The 19,706-nt window shown below is 41.4% G+C and overlaps 1 protein-coding gene across 2 annotated transcripts in view; it reads left to right on the top strand.

The window, feature by feature from the left end:
- CACNB2 (calcium voltage-gated channel auxiliary subunit beta 2) overlaps positions 1–19,706 on the top strand; it is a 146,478-nt gene that overhangs the window by 112,046 nt on the left and 14,726 nt on the right. For both annotated transcript variants that reach the window (XM_059909959.1, XM_059909968.1), the window contains exon 9: positions 7,573–7,682. In XM_059909959.1, the coding sequence (XP_059765942.1) occupies positions 7,573–7,682 (110 nt within the window). The remainder of the gene's footprint in view (positions 1–7,572; positions 7,683–19,706) is intronic.

Below are 19,706 nucleotides of genomic sequence, written 5' to 3'. Positions count from 1 at the left end.
GGCCTTTGCACTTGCAGCTCCTGTGCTAGGAACTTTCCCTCAGATATTCTCCTTGGTATACGTGCACGCGCGCACACACACAAACGCACGTTCTCTCTTCCTTCCCTGACTTTTTCCCCGTAACTCTTTTATGAGTTTTATTTATTAATTTCCTTTGTTGTCATTCTCCCACAATTAGACTATAAGCTCCACGAGGGCAAGGGTTTTAATCTGTTTTGTGAACGGTGGTGTTCTCAAGGCCTAGAACAGTCCTCAGCGTGAACAATGAATGGATGGATGTGAAAGCATGTCTGCTAGAGGGATGCAGAGATGTTGAAGCCACTCACCGTGTCTGCCTGTGAGGAGCTCATGTGTAAACCATAAACTGAAACCTTGAGCAGTAAAATATCAAGTGAATGAAAAGACAGCTCAGCACGTATGTGTCCAAGGTACAGCAGCATAAAGGGAAGACGGATTAACACTGACTTAGGGATGTCAGCATCCAGGAAGCGTTTTAAATGGTGCCTAAGATTTTACCAAGTGAGTTAGGAGGAGAAGGTCATGTCCAGTAGAGGGTCTAAAGTGTGTGCAGCCATCAAGGTGTGACACGGCATCCTGGAAGCCACCTAGAGGTCTTCAGGTGAAGTCCCTAGGGTAGGGGGTGACCAATAACAAAGCCGGGCCCATCTTTAGTGTGTCATGTTAATCAGCTTGGACTTAATCCAGTCCTTTCCCTCTCCATCCCTTCAGCAGATACTTACTGAGCATATTCTATGAGCCAAGCATCGTGAGATGCAAAATCAGACGAGAGCTTTGGCTTCATGGAGTTTACTTAGGGTCTATTGAAAGGAAGCCTTGAATCGAATAACCAGTGGACACCATAGTAAAGGTTAAGCCAACTTCCGAAGCATCAAAGATAGGATTGGAGTCTAAAATGGAAACTTCCAAATTTAAACTAAGAATAGATTATTGGGGACCTGGGAGCACAAAGAGCGAGGGTATACTTCTGTATTTTTTTTTTAATAAATTTATTTTATTTGTTTTATTTTTGGCTGCGTTGGGTCTTCGTTGCTGCACGCAGGCTTTCTTTAGTTGTGGCGAGCAGGGGCTACTCTTCGTTGCGGTGCGCAGCCTTCTCATTGCGGTGGCTTCTTTTGTTGCGGAGCACGGGCTCTAGGTGCGCGGGCTTCAGTAGTTGCAGCACGTGGGCTCAGTAGTTGTGGCGCGGGCTCTAGAGTGCACGCTCAGTAGTTGTGGCGCACGGGCTTAGTTGCTCTGCAGCATGGGGGATCTTCCCGGACCAGGGCTCAAACCTGTGTCCCCTGCATTGGCAGGCGGATTCTTAACCACTGCGCCACCAGGGAAGTCCCTACTTCTGTATTTTTAATGAGACAAGTTGGGTGCCTCTCTTCTCCACATTCCTTTTCTTCTCCAACCTGACAGTTACGAGTACAGTAGATGGAATCTGTAGGTTTCACTGTTCTTTTAGATTTCTCAGTTGACTACTTTCTTCCTTGACCACACAGGCTCCTACAACTGTTAATGATTTATATTGACTTCTGGTCATGAGGTAGGAGATAGACAGGCCCCAGGCTGAGCAGCCACAATTGGTTTCCCACTGCCCTCTGACAGACCAAAGGTGGGCACAAGCAAGATGATTGGCCAGAGACAACCCGGAAAACTGCCCCCATATAAGCAACCTCAGCCACCCCAGTTGCACACAGCTCACGCCAAGTTCGCCCGTGTGCTCTTCCACACGTACTTTGCTTCTAATAAACACTGTCTCTTTGCTGAATTCTTTCTTCAAAGAAGACAAGGACCAAAGTCCTTCTTCCAGCTGTTCCACAGCAGGAGTCAGGAGGGGAGGCAGGCAAAGAGGGAAACTTTTATAGCAGGATAAATATTGTTAGTCATCAAGCAAAGGACAGAGAGATAGAAAACAAAAAATAGAATCTATGTTTCAAGAAAAAAATAGAATCTATGTTTCAAAAAAAGACTTTAGAATCAAAGTCTACCTAACCAAATGCTCCTAATTAGATATTTTTGTTTTTCATAACTTTATGAAATATAATTTATTTCATGCCAGGAAACACAGCTTGGTCCTTGGACCTTTGGCTTGATCAAGGCTATCAGGCTCTGGCCACGTATAAAAGGCATACCTCTAATCGGGCCCATGTAGAGCTTTCACCTCTTTATTCTTGACTTTGTCATTTATCACCATTTGGAATTGTCTACACAAGTGTGCTTACCCAGAAAATTCTGCTAGACTAGGCACTTTGCTTTCCGTGCCTGAGTTAACCCACTGTCCTTTTCTAAATGCCAAAGATGGGGAAATGAGATGGGGTTTCCTGACTTACCACTTCTATTTCAACCTAAGTTTTGAACTTGGAAGATAGATTCCAGCCATAGGGTGTACCTTGGACCCATGTTCTAAAGTATCAGCCATCCAGATTGATTTCATTTAAGAAACAAACAAAGGCAATATCTCAATGTTGTATCAGTCTTTTGTTTCTGGCCAGAAGTAATTTCCATATGGCTTTATGAGTGGATCTGCCCTGGCTCATCTGAACTCATAAAACTGGAGTTCAACACTCTAGACCTGTGATCACCAATTAAAGATCCTCAAAGGAAGTAATAGGGTCCATAAGGGAGAATTTCAAAAAGCCGTGCAAAAAACTTTAACTTTTTTACTCAAGGCAAGACATCCAGAGTTACTGAATCATTCAGTGTCTGCTTTTGGTCAGCCAGATAGCAACAGAGGGTGGAAATTCATCACAAGTATCAGGTGTGTCCAATTCTAAATAGACATGTAATTCTAGAAGGGAAAAATGAATGACTCCTGAATTATCTATTAAATAAACAAAATTTATTTTTTAAAAAAATGTAAAGCCCAAGAGGGAGAAAATAGGAAAGGAAGGGCTGGGGATGAAAAGATTCTTGACAGGAATTCTTTTCTGTCTGAAACCCGGTTAGGTTCATTTGTGGAAGCCCTGGAGAGTTGTCAGAATCATGATCCTTGTTGTTAAAATAGCATTAAGTGTGTCAGGTCAAAGAAGAGATGATGAATCATTATCCTTTCTGTTATGTGCAGTAGAGGAGCCCATTTACAGTCGGATCCACCCTAAACAACTGTGTCATCCCGTGAACAAAGCAATCTTCCTGTTCACCTAGTAGCACGACAGGTAAATTAACAAGAAAATCGGGGGCAAGAAGGAAAGCCACCGTCAGTGATGAATTCGGTTGTCCTCTCCAGTGATTTTGAAAATGTCAGCTCTTGACACAGAAGCATTCAGAATGCATACTGAATTCTGTAGGGATGGGTCCATGACCTTGTGTGAAGGAATCTTCCTGGAAATCAGTCATCCTGGAAAACATTACATCACTTTGTCAGGTGGGAAATGTACTTAGATGTGAGACAGCTTCTTCTAAACCGGTGGTTATCTACCCTGGCTGCATATTAGAATCATCTGCAGAGGTTTAAAAACAAAAACAAACAAACAAAAAAACCACCAAAGACTTATATCCCACCTGTGACTAAGTGAAACCCAGTGTCTAGGATGGGACTTCATGTAACTGTAAAATCTTTTCTGGCAACTTCGATACACTGTGAGGGTTGAGGACTGCTCCTCTATGGTGAATTGTCCCCAGAATTTGGCCCTTAGGACATTCAAGGTCTGGTTTTTGGCGGAACCTCTAGTAATGACTTAAGGAGTTGCAATAGAACCGTGGCTGTCCTTCCACAGCCTACAGAGTGAACCACGTAAGCAGTCTGGTTTCACTTGTGAATGCCTTGGGAAGTCATAATGAAACTAAATATGTTTAAGTTGATGTGTTTAGTATCTCTTTTCTGGTTATCATTTTTTCCACGTTAAGTAATACTGTCATCAAAGTACAAAAAGCTTAATCAAATAGACTTACTTTTTATAAATAGGAGTCCCGCTCCACGATAAAAAGGAATGAACTATTGATACACACAACGTCGTGGACGAATCTCAGATCCATTATGCAAAGTGCAAGAGGTGCAGCTCCAAAGGCTACAGTGATGCTCTGGAAAAGGCAAAACCATAGGGATGGAAAACAGCTCCGTGGTTGACAGGGGAGGCGTGGGGCAGGCAATGGAACTGTCCTGCATCATGAATGTGTTGGCAGACACAGGACTTTATGAATTGGTCCAAATTCAGGGAAGTGTACACAGTAAAGGATGGATTTTACAGTATATAGATCAACAGATCTTTTTCTTTTTTTTTTCTTTTTCGCAAAAGCCAGTAATTCCCTTTCCACACTTTACTGAATGTCCTGCTCTCAGAGGGCAACTAGTTTTAACTCTTTTAACTGTATCTTTTGGTATTTATTCCTTGCCTCTAAATCATGTGCTTCATTTGCTGCTTGAGTTTTCACTGCTAGGCATTATCTCTGGGCTTCCTGCCGTGAAGACTGTTTAGCTCTCTCGTGCATATTCCTCCTTTCGCTCTCACATACACGCACCTGCATCCATCTCATCCTCCAGTCTCCCAACAGTTAAATCATAATTTTGGCTGGTTCCGTATATTGGATGCATTATGACCATGTAAATAAAATTTCAATGAGCCATGTCACATACTCACATTACTTTTTTCTTGTGTGTTTTTTTTTTGTGGTTTCTGTGCGATTAATAATTTTGCTTTTTACACGTGCTTAATTTTCTATATAGTTGGCACCAGTTGAGCCCCACATTCTCCCCTGGTTGTCTCAAGTTCCTCACGATATATTCATACACATCCAGTAGTCCCTCAGCTGTGCCTTCTTGAACCTCTCTCCAGGAATGTTCTGTCCTGCTTGGGTCTGGATGGTGTGTCTCTGTGCTGAGTGCACATTTGTCATTCTGAGACATCTCTCCTTATTATCCTTGGGATGCCTTTCACCTTCTTTTGGGGTGTGAACCCCTTTTTCCTAGATCACTTGATCTCTTTCAAGGTTTACTCCCATTGTTTCTGTCAAAAACACCCTCCAATAGTTTCCTTAGAAAGAGGACATTAAAACTTTTTGAGACCCTGAACGTCTTAAAGTGCCTTTAGTCAACCTTCCCATTTAATTGATAGCTAAAATAGTTATGGAATTCTGATTAGAAAATTCTCCCCCAGAATTTTCAAGGATTTTTGCTCCATTGCCTTCTGTCTTCCATTGTTGCTGTGTTTTTTGTTTTGTTTTCAGTTTTAATATTTTTTTATTGCAGTTGATTTACAGTGTTGTGTTAATTATTCTTGCTGTTGAGAAGTACAAACATTTCCATTCCTGGCCCTTTGTGTGGGACCTGCCTTTTCCTCTGGAAGCTTTTAGGTTTTTCTTTGTCTCCAGTGTCATGAAATTTATAAGAATATGTCTGGATGCAGAAGTTTCATCCTTTGTGCTGGACTCCCCCTTTCCATTTGGAAAATCAAACTCTTAATTCTAGAATTTTTTTTTTTTTTTTTTTTACTTCTCTTGTGTTTTCTTTATTGTCTTATTTCCGGAACTCTTGTTATTTGGAAGTAAACCTCCTGGGTTATTCTCTAGTTTTTATGCCTTTCTTCTCTGATTTTCCATCTGTTTGTCTTTTCTGTTTTACTCTTTAGCAGATTTCCTTAACTTTGTCTTCTAAGCCCCTCTTTTGAATTTTCATTTCTACTGTTATATTTTTAGTTTCCAAAAACTCTTTCTTAGTCTGAGTCTTTAAATAGAAGTTTGTTCTAGTTTCATAGATATAATCATCTCTTAGCTTTCAACTTTAGGTGGTAGTCAAAGTTGATTTTTTTCAGTTTGTTTTGGTCTCTCATGTTAGAAGTTTCCCTAAGATGCCCAAGGAACACTGCTGTGCTGAAATTTAAGAACAGGGCATCAAAGAATCAACTGGAAATTCTGTGCTCATAGGTACAGCTTGTCCCCTTTGGGTCTCCCTGTAGGACAACCTCACTGGACAATCTACATAGGAAACCACCAAAGTCCTTATCTTTGGGTCTTTTCTGTGTGCTGGTCAGATTCCCCAGAGAAGAATCTTCCATGCTTGACACCTGGATGATATAAACTTGGCTACCAAAATTCTAGGATGAGGAAGAGGGCTAGGGGCTCAACATTTAGCATCCTTTCTTCTCTCTGTCCCTGCTCTATGTAGCATCCCCTGGCCAGATGCCCTCTGTTTTGTTGCCTGGAGAGACTAAACTTATGGTCTCACACCACACGGGAAAAGGATGGCCACCTTGTGGCTTGATGTAGTGGAGGGGAGGTGGAGGGATCTAACTATGAAACAGACTTCTAACCAAATCTCTTGTTTTTAGTCCCCCCTTCACCTTCTTCTTCAGAGGTTTTGTGAGTCCCCTGTTTTGCTCTGCACTTTCCCTACTGCTGGCTTGTTTATTCGGCTAAGTCTCCAGTCTAAGTCATCTACTCTTTCCACCTCCCAGATTTTGTTGCTCTCATTTCTAGCCTGTCTAAAATGACCCCCACAACTCATGACTGTCTGTCACAGCAGCCTCTGTGTCCTCTTCTGAACAGCCATCTTAACCTGTAATCATTTTATTAATTTCTTTTCTTATTTATGACCCATATCTGCTACTAGACTCTCAGCACTGAGGAAGACCTTGTTTGTCTTGTTCTTATTTATTCCTCATGGCTATCACAGCACCATACTGTGGGAGGGATTATAGCACAGGGCCTAAGAATATAGGCTGTCAGGAGTTCTGGGTTCAAATCCCAGGTTCACCACTTTTTGTAAATATATAGCCGTGGAGAAACGATCTACCTATGAGTCACTCTTTTTCATCAGCAAAAGTGGGAGGATATCCTCTCCGCTGAAGTTTTTGGAATGATTGGGCTTCCCTGGTGGTGCAGTGGTTAAGAATCCACCTGCCAATGTAGGAGACACGGGTTCAATCCCTGCCCCAGGAAGATCCCACATGCCACAGAGCAACTAAGCCTGTGTGCCACAACTACTGAGCCTGCACTCTAGAGCCTGCAAGCCACAACTACTGAGCCTGCATGCCACAACTACTGAAGCCCACACACCTAGAGCCCACGCTCCGCAACAAGAGAAGCCACGACAATGAGAAGCCCACGCACCGCAACAAAGAGTAGCCCCCACTCGCCGCAACTAGAGAAAGCCTGCGCACAGCAGTGAAGACCCAAGGCAGCCGAAAATAAAAACAAATAAATAAATAATTTTTTAAAAATTAAATAAATAAAGTTTTTGGAATGATTTAATGAGATAGTCTGGGTAATGAAATAATGCTGAGTGCATGCCTGGCACTTGATAAGCAACCAATAAATGCTAAGTTAGGTAAGTGCAGGATTTTTAAAAAATGAACGATTAAGTGCCCCAACATTTTTTGGGTTGAAAATATGGTCACTGTGTATGTACATGTGTGCGTGTGTGTGTGTGTGTGTGTGTATATATACACACATATACATATATGTGTGTGTGTGTGTCTGTGTATATATATATATATATATATATATATATATATATATATATATATATATATAAATATAAATAAAATACTTGGATGAGTTTGGGGCATGCACTTCTGTCCCCTTTTATTCAATGAATAACCTCAGAGTCCTCTGTTGCTTTTTCCCCAACAGGATTTCCATCACAAGGGTCACCGCTGACATCTCACTGGCCAAACGCTCTGTCTTGAACAATCCCAGTAAACACGCCATAATAGAAAGATCCAACACAAGGTCAAGTTTAGGTAAGTGTGTGCATCGCCGATGAGCTGAAGCCATTTAAACCCTTCTCTCCTGAGGCTGCTGGTGAGCAGATCTAACTAGATGATAATTCTATGTGTCATAGCGCAGAGACAATACAGACACGTGTCACCAGTAGCCACTGCTGCCGTCTTAGTGATTTCATGGTATGGAAGGATTTGTTTTGAAAGTTTTGAGTTAAAAATTCCACAGGCTGTCAGCATGAATGTTTTGGCTGTGGTCTCTTTTCACGGACGTGAGCTCTGGTGTCTGCAGACTCTAAAAACTCCTGGCTTTGCATCATTGTTACCACAAGCAACGTCATCGGCCTCTTTAAGGCCCAGTTTCTGTTACCGAACCAAACTTGGGTCCCCTCGCCTGCATGCGGTGAAGCCAGTCTACTGACGTCAGGTTGAGGTGAAGGAAAGTACAGCATTTATTGCAGGATGCCAAACAAGGAGAACGGGCAGCTCATGCTCAAAAGATCCGAACTCCCCATTGGCTTCCACGGAGGGGGTTTTAAAGGCAGTGTGAGGGAGGGGGCCCTAGGGTGTGTGATCAGCTCATGCACAATTCTTGGATTGGTTGGCATCAAGTTTCAAGCACCATCAACCTTCTGGTTTCAACCTTCTCGTTCTTGCTGTCAGCAGTTTTCATCTGGAGGGGGTCTGCTTCCTTAAAAACAACTAAGGGATATGTGTCAGGCCTTTATTTCTATCTTTCAGGGAACTGGGAGTTTGGTGACTCTGCTATGTGGTGGATTTATAGTCTAAATTGTTACCAGTTTTCCAGCCTAACAGCTATTCTTTGTTTTTACATCTTGACATTCCTAATTATTAACTCTTGAGCCAGCCTTTAGAGACTCAAGGGAGGCCTGGGAGACTAAAGCAAAAGCCTTTGACTTCAAAGGACAGGGATATGGGGCTTGTATACGGTTTCATTTCTTCATCTAAACAGCAAAAGAGAGAGAATAGTAACTAACTGTAGAATTATTAGAAGGATTAAACATAGTATGACTTCCATAAATAATGGCTATGATCCCAAATCCCTTAATACTTGAATTATATCAAGAATTATAATTGTATCGTATTGATAGCAATATTTTTGTTTCATTTGTAAAAACAATTTGGAGATTTTAGTTAACATGTCTACAGGGTTGTGTTTGAATGCTGTGTGTTATCATGTACTAATTTGCTCAAGTGAAAGAGCTTTGGCAACTATTTCATCTGTTTGGCACCTGCTTGAAGTTTTAGGTTAATCGCTGTTACACATGTAGCTTACTGAGCATTAGGTTTCTATTCTTACAAAGTAAATATTTGTATGGTTGTGTGAGATCTTTGATCTTTGAGAAACTGGCTTTTAACGTCAAACTTTTTAGTTAACTGTGAAGTATATTCTATAAAAAATAGAGAAGCTATTGAAAACAATAACCCTTATCTGTGATGAGTATAATACCTTATAGAACCCAGTTTTGTTCCCCCAGCAGCCCCTCATTAACTAAACTTCAGTCATCAAGCTTTAGAAATATATTTGGGGGGTGAGATCCTACATTTTGTTTATAGTGATTTCCTATCCTTATCATCTGTGACCCTTAAAACTCTTTATATACATTTTTGATGCTCACAGTAATAGTTACAAAATGCTCATTCCATTGTTTCAACTGATGAACAAAGTCAGGTAATTTGTTTAGACTCATCATTTGAATCAATGGCGTCACAGATTCGTGTTGGTTGCCAAGGCTTTTGTGAAACTACCAACTATATATTACTGTTCAATGACTCCTGCACTCCATAGTAGTGAGCATACACTAGACAGTGACTATCATGCTAAAGTCTGGGAACAAAAAAGATGAAGGAGCTTGTAGCAATAAGGCCAATAAGTTGTCAGCTCATTGAAATGGATGGTGATTGGGAAAGCTGTTCGTGCGTTGAACTGCTTGCTGAAGACCTAAGGCTGCAGGAAGGTGTAGCCACCAAGAACAGCTTCTCCAAGAAGCGAAGCCCGAGCTGAGACCTAAAACGTGATAGGGTTTAGCCGAGGAAAAAGGGTGACAGAGTGAAGGGCATGATAGGGATTTCAAGAGCTACAGAGGCTTCTGGAAAACATACGTGCTTTACTTTGACGGAGTGTATGATTTAAAAAAGAGAGAGGTGGGAGATGACACCAGAGAGATAAGGGGCGGGGATGGGGGGGGCATATTAAGGAATTTGGGGCTTATCCTTAAGGCTCGACGGAACCATGACTAGATTTTAGGCATTTATTCATCCATTGACGAACACTTGAGAACCACGCATGTGCTGGGCATCACTGTGAGTGACGGGGACACAGACGTGAAGGACAGCACATTCTCACGCTCATACAGCTCTCGTTCCACAGAGAAGGTGTGGACAGAAGCTAATAGAAGTAGCTGTAGACAGATAACAGTTAGAGATAGTCAGTCAGTGGTTGATGAGTCCTGGTAGAAGAAGCAGGTAGAGAGTCAGCTGAGGAGGAGGGTGTGATTTTATATGGGGAAGTCAGGCGAGGCCTCCCTGAGAAGGTGCCATTTTAGCAGAATCATTTGTGTTGTGAATTCTTTACCCTTGCAGCTACCTGAGAAAAGAGAGAAGTTCTGGGCAGAGGGGGTGATAGGTGCAAAGGCCCCGAGGTAGGAGTGTGTCTGATGGGTTGAAGGGGTAGCAGGGAAGCTGGTGTGACTGGAGTGGAATGATCGGGGGGGATGAGGTCAGACAGTGGAGGGCCTGATCAGGTAGCACTTTTAGGCCTTTTATTGTGGATGTAATAGGAAGATGCAGGGAAGCAGAGAGGTGACACGAGGTGACGTACATTTTAGAAGGATCACTGACAGCACTGTGGAGAAGGGAAAGGAACAGGGCAGGAGTGAGGTGAGGGGAAATTAAGATTCTGTTGAAGCAGCTTCAGAGAGATATAGTGCACTCTGCACAATAAAACTGGCACCTTTACAGGCTCACAGATACAAAGAACAAACTAGTGGTTACTGGTGGGGAGACGGAAGGGGGGAGGGGCAAGAGAGGGGGAGGGGATTAAAAGGTAGTACAAACTATTAGGTATAAAATAAGCTACAAGGGTCTATTGTACAACACGGGGAATAGAGCCAATATTTTATAATAACTATAAATGGAGTTAACCTTTCAAAATTGTGAATCAACCTATTGTACACCTGTAACTTACATAATATTGTACAGCAGCTATACTTGAATTTTTTAAAAGTGGTGCCTTTAGAAGAATCCCTACAGCAGGGTGGAGGTGGGACAAAGACCTGGACAGGAGGTCACCTAGGACACTTGTCTTCATTCAAGTTAGAGAATAAGAGATGCCTTAAATAAGACGGTGGCAGAGGGAAGGAGGAGGGTAGGGGTTGGGGAGGGGGATAAGGAAGATGACGGCTCCCTTGGTACACATGCTGGATTTGCAATATTATGGAACATCCAGATATCCAGCAAGAAATTGTACACACAGAGCCGGAACTCCACAGAGGGGACAGGGCTTAACATGCAGTGGATTCTCGGTATTCATGGGAGTTATGGTCTATGAAGTCACCGCAAACACTGAACTCGTGAATCCCGAGCCACTGCTTCCGGGGGAAGGCAGAGTTAGGTTCCTGCAAGCCTCTGGTCCCCACGTTTTCATCCACTGACCCGTACATCACTTGGTTGGATGCACGTTTCTATTTAAAGACACCTGAATTGATGGATATAGTTGATCCCTTAACATGGAACTCACAGCTACCAGCTCTATAAATCACGCCTGAATAAAGCTCAGCGAAGCTTTTTCTCCATAAGGCATATTTTAGCCTTCTTGCCGTCAGGAACACTAGATGGTACTTCAGCCCTACATGTGGAGGTTGTTTTCAACAGTGAAATTTTTAAAAGGCACAAAAATGAGAAGAACCTGGCACTAAATAGACCACAAGAAGAACACAAGTTTACAGCATGAGAGCTGAAACCAGAGGGCAGAGTGTCAACTCGTTTGACCTCAGCTGAGAATGTGTGCATTGAGGGACTCCAGTGTTCTGCCACCCCGTGCATGTGCGTCCTGAATGACTGCAAAAGCCTTGGGAACAAGAAGAGCTGCCAGGGACTTCCCTGGTGGCACAGTGGTTAAGAATCCACCTGCCAATACAGGGGACGCAGTTTCGATCCCTGGTCCGGGAAGATCCCACATGCCGTGGAGCAACTAAGCCCGTGCGCCACAACTACTGAGCCTGCGCTCTAGAGCCCGTGAGCCACAACTACTGAGCCTACGTGCCACAACTACTGAAGCCTGCACGCCCAGAGCCCATGCTCTGCAACAAGAGAAGCCACCGCAGTGAGAAGCATGCACACCGCAATGAAGAGTAGCCCCCGCTACCGCAACTAGCGAAAGCCCGTGTGCAGCAACGAAGACCCAACACAGCCAAAAAAAAAAAAAAGAAGAAGAGCTGCCAGAGCAGGACAGGGAAAACCATGGAAGAGAAGGGCCACAGTGAGGAGAGAGAAGGTTTAGTGTTCCAGGTGCTACAGAAAGATCAAAGAAGACAACGACTGGCCATATCCATTGATTTTGCTGACAGGGAACTTCCATCCTTGACTTAGAGCTCTGCTCAAACAAAGCAGGGGGATTCAGAGGGCAGAGTCCTTAGACCATGTGGAAGGTGGCCTGGGGCCAGAGCCCAGAGGATGGGTAGGGGATCCACACAGGCATACGTGTCATCTGTTCTCCTAGGAAATGCAATATGCATGCGTGCTTTCTAATAGTTTCTAAAGAAGGGGAATGTGTTGTGTGTATTATATATTAACTAATTCTTTGTAAGTATGGGATTTTTAGTTTTTCCTAGGGTAGTATGAGGAATACATGACTTTACAAAGAAAACATCTAGCAGTAGGAGAATGGTCAGAGGATTCTCTCTCCCCTGCCAATAAAACATGTTAAATAACTTGTTATGGGTGTTAGGTGGACCCTATAGGAAACATGTTCTAACTTTGTACAAAACTGATACTTTAGTACTCCAGGTATGTAAGTATATGTGTAGATGTTCTTTGTTAAGACTGTGTTTAGTTCTAAATGCTACCATTTTTCCTGTTTTCTTTGTAAATTTTGCTGTCTTTATTTTATTCTTCTTGCTTTTCTTAAGTCTTTCCTATCCTTCTTACTGATTTTAAACTAGCAGTTATTTAGTCTTTGAGTCCATTTCCCATCTCTAAAATGGTGATACTGTCAAGATATCTCTTAGGATTATTGTGAGAAGCACATGATATAGTTTGTGGTATGTAGCAGTAGATCAGTTTATGGTGGCTGCTATTATTAGTAGTTTTATTTCTAATTTTTCAAACACAGTGCATAGGTTATATAATTCTCTTATTTTTTACTCATTAACTAAAGTATATAAGATGTGAATTTAGATCTGATAAAAAGAATTATATCTTAGAACTGAAAAATTTAATAACTAGTAAGTAAATAAGTAGCTAAATTAAAAAACAAACAAACCTCAAGAATGGAGATGACAGAGGAAAGAGTCAATGAACTTTGAAAACAGATCAATTGAAATTATCCAATCTGAACAACAGAAAGAGAAAGATTGAAAATAATAACAAAAAAAGCCCCAGAAACTTGTGGGACAGTTCCAAAAAAATCTAGCATCCATGTCATCGAAGTACCAGAAGGAGAGGAGAAAGAGTGTGGGGCTGAAAATATACTCGAAGAAATAATGGCTTAGAACTTTACAAGCTTGGCAAAAGACATAAACCTACAGGTTGAAGAAGGTGAGCTAACCTCAAATAGGAGAAACCCAAAGAACTCCATGCCTAGCCATGTCATAACCAACCACTGAAAACTAGCCAAAGGAGAAAATTAAAAGTGAACAGAGAAAAATGACACATAACTGATGGGGAAACAATTCAAGCAACTGTCAGTTTCTCATCAGAAACCATAGAGAACAGAAGGACGTGGAACAATCTACTGAAAGTGGTGTCAACTCAGAATTGTATGCTCAGCAAAAAGATCCTTCAGGAATAAAGGAGAAATTAAGACACTGTCAGGTGATAGAATCCTAGAAGAATCTGCATTGCCAGCAGACCTGCTCTGTAAGAATTACCGCTGGAAGTCCTAGAAAGAAATGAAATTATGTCAGAGGGCAACCTAAAAGATCATGAATGAAGTAACCAAAATGGTAACTGTCTGGGTAAATGTAATAACCTAACCTAACTCTGTTGAGTTCTTTAAAATATGTTTGACAGTTCAAAGCAAAAAGTATAACATCGTCTGATGAGATTTTTCAATGTACATGGGTATATTAGAAGACAATTAAACAGAAGGACGGGAAAGCAAAGGGATCTATCTATATGGCCCTATAATTTCCAAATGAAGTCATAAAATATTGATCCTAAATAGATAATGAAAAGTTAAGTATACATATTGTAATCCCTAGAGCAACCACTAAAAAAAATGATTGGAAGAGATACAGTAAAAAAAGAAAAAAAAAACACACAATAGATATATTCAAATGGAATACTGAAAATGTTTAACCCAAAAGATAGCAGGAAAGGGGAAATAGAAGAAAGAAAAACAAAGGGTATAAACAGAAAGCAAATAATAAAATAGTAGGTGGAAATTTAAACATATCCATAAATACAGTAAATGTAAATGGTCTGAACAAACCAATTAAAATACATTGTAAGTATGGATTAAAAGAATGTAACCCAATTATATGCTGTCTACAAGAAACTCATTTCAAATATAATGATATATGTAGGATAAAAATAAAAGGATGAAAAGATATATGCCATGCAAACACTAGTCAAACGAAAGATGGAGTGGTTGTATTAATATCGGACATACTAGACTCCAGAGCAAAGAAGATTACCAGAGGTAAAGAGGGACATTCATATTGATAAAAGTGTAAATTCACCAAGAAGACAGAATGATCCCAAGTATGTCTGCACCTAACAACAGATCATCAAAATATTTGAAACAAACTCTAATGGAACTGAAAGGATAAATCCACAATCATAGGGAGAGATTTCAATACTCCTTTCTCAGTAATCTATAGCAGTAGTAGAATGAAAAATCAGCAAGGATATAGAAGAACTGAACAGCATCATTGGCCAACTGTATTTAATTGACATTTATAGAGCATTCCATTCAACAAAAGTACAATGCACATTCTTCTTAAGTTCACATGGAACATTCACCAAGATAGACCATATCCAGGGATATGAAACAAACCTTAACAAATTTAAAGAATTAAAATCTTGCAAAGTATGTTCTCTGACCATAATTGAATTAAACTAGAAATCAATAACAGAAAGATAATAGGAAAATCTAGAAGTACTTTGAAATCAAGCAGGATGCTTCTAAATAACCCACAAATCAAAGAAGACATCTTAAGAGAATTTATAAAATATGTTGAACAAAACACAAATGAAAATAACAATATATCAATTTGTGTGACACAGCCAAAGCAGTACCTAGAGGGATACTTACAGCATTAAATGTTCCTATTAGAAAAGAAGAAAGGTCCTATGTCAATAATAAAATCTTTAGAAACTAAAAGAGCAAAATAAACCTAAAGCAACCACAAAGGAGATGATTTAAAAATGAGCAGAAATCGGTGAAATTGAAAATAAAAAAATTAGTAGAGAAAAATCAATGAAACCAAATGCAGGTTCTCTGAAAAGATAAATAAAACTGACAAACCTCTAGCTAGACTGACAAAGAAAAAAGAGAGAAGACACAAATTACCGCATAATGAACAAGAAAGCAAGTAACACTACACGCTTCCCCAGAGCCATGAAAAGTATACAACTCTACAAACATAAAATTGACCATTTAGATGAGATGCACCATTCCTTGAAAGCTACAAATGACCAATACTCACCCTAGATGGAATAGATAAACTGAGTAGTCTTGTAACTATTTTTAAAATTAAGTTTGCCACTAAAAATTTTACAGAAAAAGAAATTTCCAAGCCCAGATGATTTCACTGATGAATTCTACCAAACATTTAAAAAAGAAATAATTCCATTTCTACACAACATCTTTCACAAAAGGGGAGAAAAACACTTTGTAACTTATTTTATGAGGTCACTATTACCCTTATACCAAAATTGAACAAAGATGGTACAAAAAGAAAAAAGAAAAAATATATACTTTGCGCTAGTGAGGGTGAGGGTACAGAGCAGCTGGAACTCTCACACATTGCTGGTGGGAATGCAAAATGGTACAGCCACTCTGGAAAATCTGTCAGCATCTTAAAACGTTAAACATACACCCACCTTATGATCCACTCACCCCACTAATAAGTATTTACCCAAGAGAAAAACAAAAGTATATTGGACATAAAGATGTGAACACATATGTTCATAGCAGCTTTATTGGCAGTAATCAAAAACTGGAAACAACCCAAATATCCACGAACAGGTGGATGGATAAACAAATCGTGGTATATCCAGACAATGGAAAATCACTGTGCTATTGGTATACACACTGATGAATCTCATAAGAATCATGAGTGAAAGAAGTCAAACTAAAAAGAGTATCTACTGTGTGATTCCATGTATGTAAAACTCTGAGAAAAGCAAACTAATCTAGAGCCACAGAAAGCAGATCTGGGACTTCCTGGGCTTGGAGAGGCATGCCAGAAAAGGGTAGGAAGGAGAGATTACAAAGCAGTGCAGGGAAATTTGGGAGAGTGATAGATATCTCACTACTTTTGTTGTGTTGTTGGTTTTGTGGGTGTATACAAATGTCAAATTTTACATAACTGTACATTTTAAATATGTCCAGTTTAATGTTTCATAAAGCTGTTTTTAAAAATATACCTTCCATATGATCCAGAAATCATACTCCTAGCTGTTTACCCCAGAGAAATCACATAAATTCTTACACACAAATGATTATAGAAGCTCTATTCATAATAGCTGAAGCCTGGAAACAACCCATATGTCTTTCAGTGGGTGAATATATGAACTGTGGTATATCTATGCAATAAAATACTACTACCTAGCAATAACACGGAACAACTATTGCATCACGCAACAGCTTGGGTGAATTTCAAAGGTCTTATGCTGAGTTAAGGATGCCAGTCTGGAAAGGTCAAATACTGTATGGTTCCATGTATATGACATCCTAGAAAAGCCAAAACTCTAGTGACAAACAGCTGTGGTTACCTGGGGGAGGGTGTGAGCACAAAGGGATAGCAGTTTGGGAAGCGATGGAGTTGGAGGTTACACAAATGGGTACTCGCGTGAAAATCCATATAGCTGGACACCCCTCAAAAAGTCAATTTCACTGCACATTAATTCAATCTTTTTTTTTTCTTTTTTTTGGGGGGGGGTTGCCCTGTGCGGCTTGTGGGATCTTAGTTCCCCCACCAGGGACTGAACCCGGGCCCTTGGCAGTGAGAACGCAGACACCTAACCACTGGACCACCAGGGAGTTCCCCACTGCACATGAATTTTAAAATTAACATAAAAACACACTTGAAGCTGCTTCTATAGAATTGTGAGAAATAAGCATTGTAAGAAAAGCAGTTGGAGAAGAAAATTCGCTTTTTCCTATCCCCCGCCAGCTTCTCAGTGTTTTGGTGCTATCAACTGGGGTTTTTCCTAAATTATGGATCTTTTTTTTTCAATAATTAATTTAATTCCATTTAAAAATTTAAATGCCATAGAATACCCTGCCCTGACCCACAGAGTCCCTTCAGTGGCCTCGACCTCTCTCTCTGTCGCCACCATCCGGCTGAATACAGCCCCCCAAGATCTAAGTTTTCCAAACTTAGTGTCCCCATTTCAGTCACTATTATTCACTCTCCAGCTGGCCCCAAATTTGTTTATAAAGAAGTTACCAGTAACCTCCCTGTCACTAGTCCAGTGGACATGTTGCAGTCTGTTTTACGTGACGTTGCAGTGACATTTGGAGGACATTTGTCCCCCTCTCCTTGAAGCACCCCTTCTCTTGGATTCCTCAACAGCACTGATTCTGGCCCTCCTGCCTTTCCTTTTTTTGCAGGCTTATGCTATGTGGCTTTTGAATGTGAGTTCTTTTTTTTTTTTTAATTTTATTGACGTGGAGTTGATTTACAATGTTGTGTTAATTTTGCTGTTCAGAAAGTGACTCAGTTATACATATATATACATTTTTCATATTCTTTTCCATTATGGTTTATCACAGGATACTGAACATAGTTCCCTGTGCTCTACAGTAGGACCTTGTCATTGATCCATCCTCTATATACTAGTTAGTTTGCAGCTGCTCATCCCAAACTCCCATTCCTTCCCTCCCTCACCCCCCTCCCACTCAGTAACCACAAGTCTGTTCTCTATGGCTGTGAGTCTGTTTCTGTTTCGTAGATAAGTTCATTTGCGTCGTATGTTAGATTCCCCATAGAAGTGATATCACATGGTCTCTGTCTTTCTCTTTCGGACTTACTTCACTCACTGTGATAATCCCTAGGTCCATCCATGTTGCTGCAGATGGCGTTATTTCATTCTTTTTAGTGGCTGAGCAATATGTATATATACATATAGACCACATCTTCTTTAGACTGTGAGGAGTTCTTAACTGTTCCTCTTGGGTCCTCTCTCTGGTCCCTCTCTCTCAGCACAACTATTCATACCACTGGCTCCAGTTACTTCCTACATGCAGAGAGCTCACAGTTTGTATCCCAAGCTGGACAGTGGCTTTCCACTCCAGTTATACATCCTACTTGACGGTGTTGCCTTGTATATTCCTCAAACTTAGCACATGCTAAAGAGAATTTATGATCTTTCCCGTGTTCTGATAATTTCCCAGGGTTTCTTATCTGAGTCACAAGTCGGGATGCTCATCTCTGTTTTGAGAACCAGGAGACTCTGTAGCCCTCTTGATACGTGAGCTCCCGCACTTCCTTCCCCAGCACATCCCCAGGTCTTGTCAGTTTCGCCTCCTGAATTTCTGTCCCATCTGTCTCATCACGTGCAGTGTTTACACCACTGCTCCAGTCCAAGGGCCCCGAGGCACCGTAAGTGCTTCACACCTATTTTGACCTGCATCCCTTAGTTCTTCATGCCACAGCCGAAAAAATCTTTTCAAAGAGCAGATCTGTTCCGGACACATCCCTGCTTCAAACTGTAAATGTCTCTGCACTGTTCTTGGACGACAGCAGAACTCCTCGACCTGGACCTGGCCCTGGACCCCAAGTGTCCACAGCTCTTAGCCTCACCTCACACTGCTCTGCCTCGCTCCTGCCACTTAACCCACACCGTCTGCACTCGCCTTCCACGGCTGCAGTAACAAAATCATACAGACCAGGAGGCGGAAACAAACTTATTTCTCACATTTCTAGAGGCTGGAAGTTCAAGATCAAGGGGTCAGCAGGTCTGTTTCTCCTGAGGCCTCTCTCCTTGGCTTGCCGATGGCTGCCTTCTCACTGTGTCCTCACATGACCTGTCCTGTGTCTGCACCTCTCCCTGGTGTCTGTCTCTCTCTCTCTCTCTCGTCTTATGAGGACACCAGTCACACTGATGTAGCCCGCCCCATCCTACTGGCCTCATTTTAGCTTAATCACCTCTTCGAAGGCCCTGTGGCCAAATACAGTCACATGGATAGGAGCCCACCTGTAGGACCACATTTAACTTTACCTCTTGAAAGGCTCTATCACCAAATAGGGTTCCATTCTGAGGTACTAGGGGTTGGGACTTCAACATAGGAAATTTGGCGGGGGGACACAGTTCAATCCACAACATTGCCTTTCACTCAGTCCTTTGTCTGCCACGGAGCCTTTGCACCTGCTGTTCCCTCCTCTCCTGACTCCCCCTTTGAATCACGGGAAGGGCCACCATGGTACCCTCACTGTGTGAGTGCATTATTGATGCCTGTCTCCCCCACTCGATGATAAGCCCTGTGAGCGCAGAGATTGGATCTCTTTTGGCTCATTATTGCTTCCCTGGTACATCCCACACTGACTGGCACAAAGTAGGTGCTTAGTAAAAAAATATGTGATAAGTGGGTAGTCACACCTTGACACTGCCTCTCTCCCCGAACGCACAACA

The sequence above is a fragment of the Balaenoptera ricei genome, chromosome 2, assembly GCF_028023285.1.
Source record: "Balaenoptera ricei isolate mBalRic1 chromosome 2, mBalRic1.hap2, whole genome shotgun sequence".
NCBI lineage: Eukaryota > Metazoa > Chordata > Mammalia > Artiodactyla > Balaenopteridae > Balaenoptera > Balaenoptera ricei.
The sequence above is the reverse complement of the archived record's forward strand: the minus strand, read 5'-3'. Positions and strand labels throughout refer to the sequence as shown.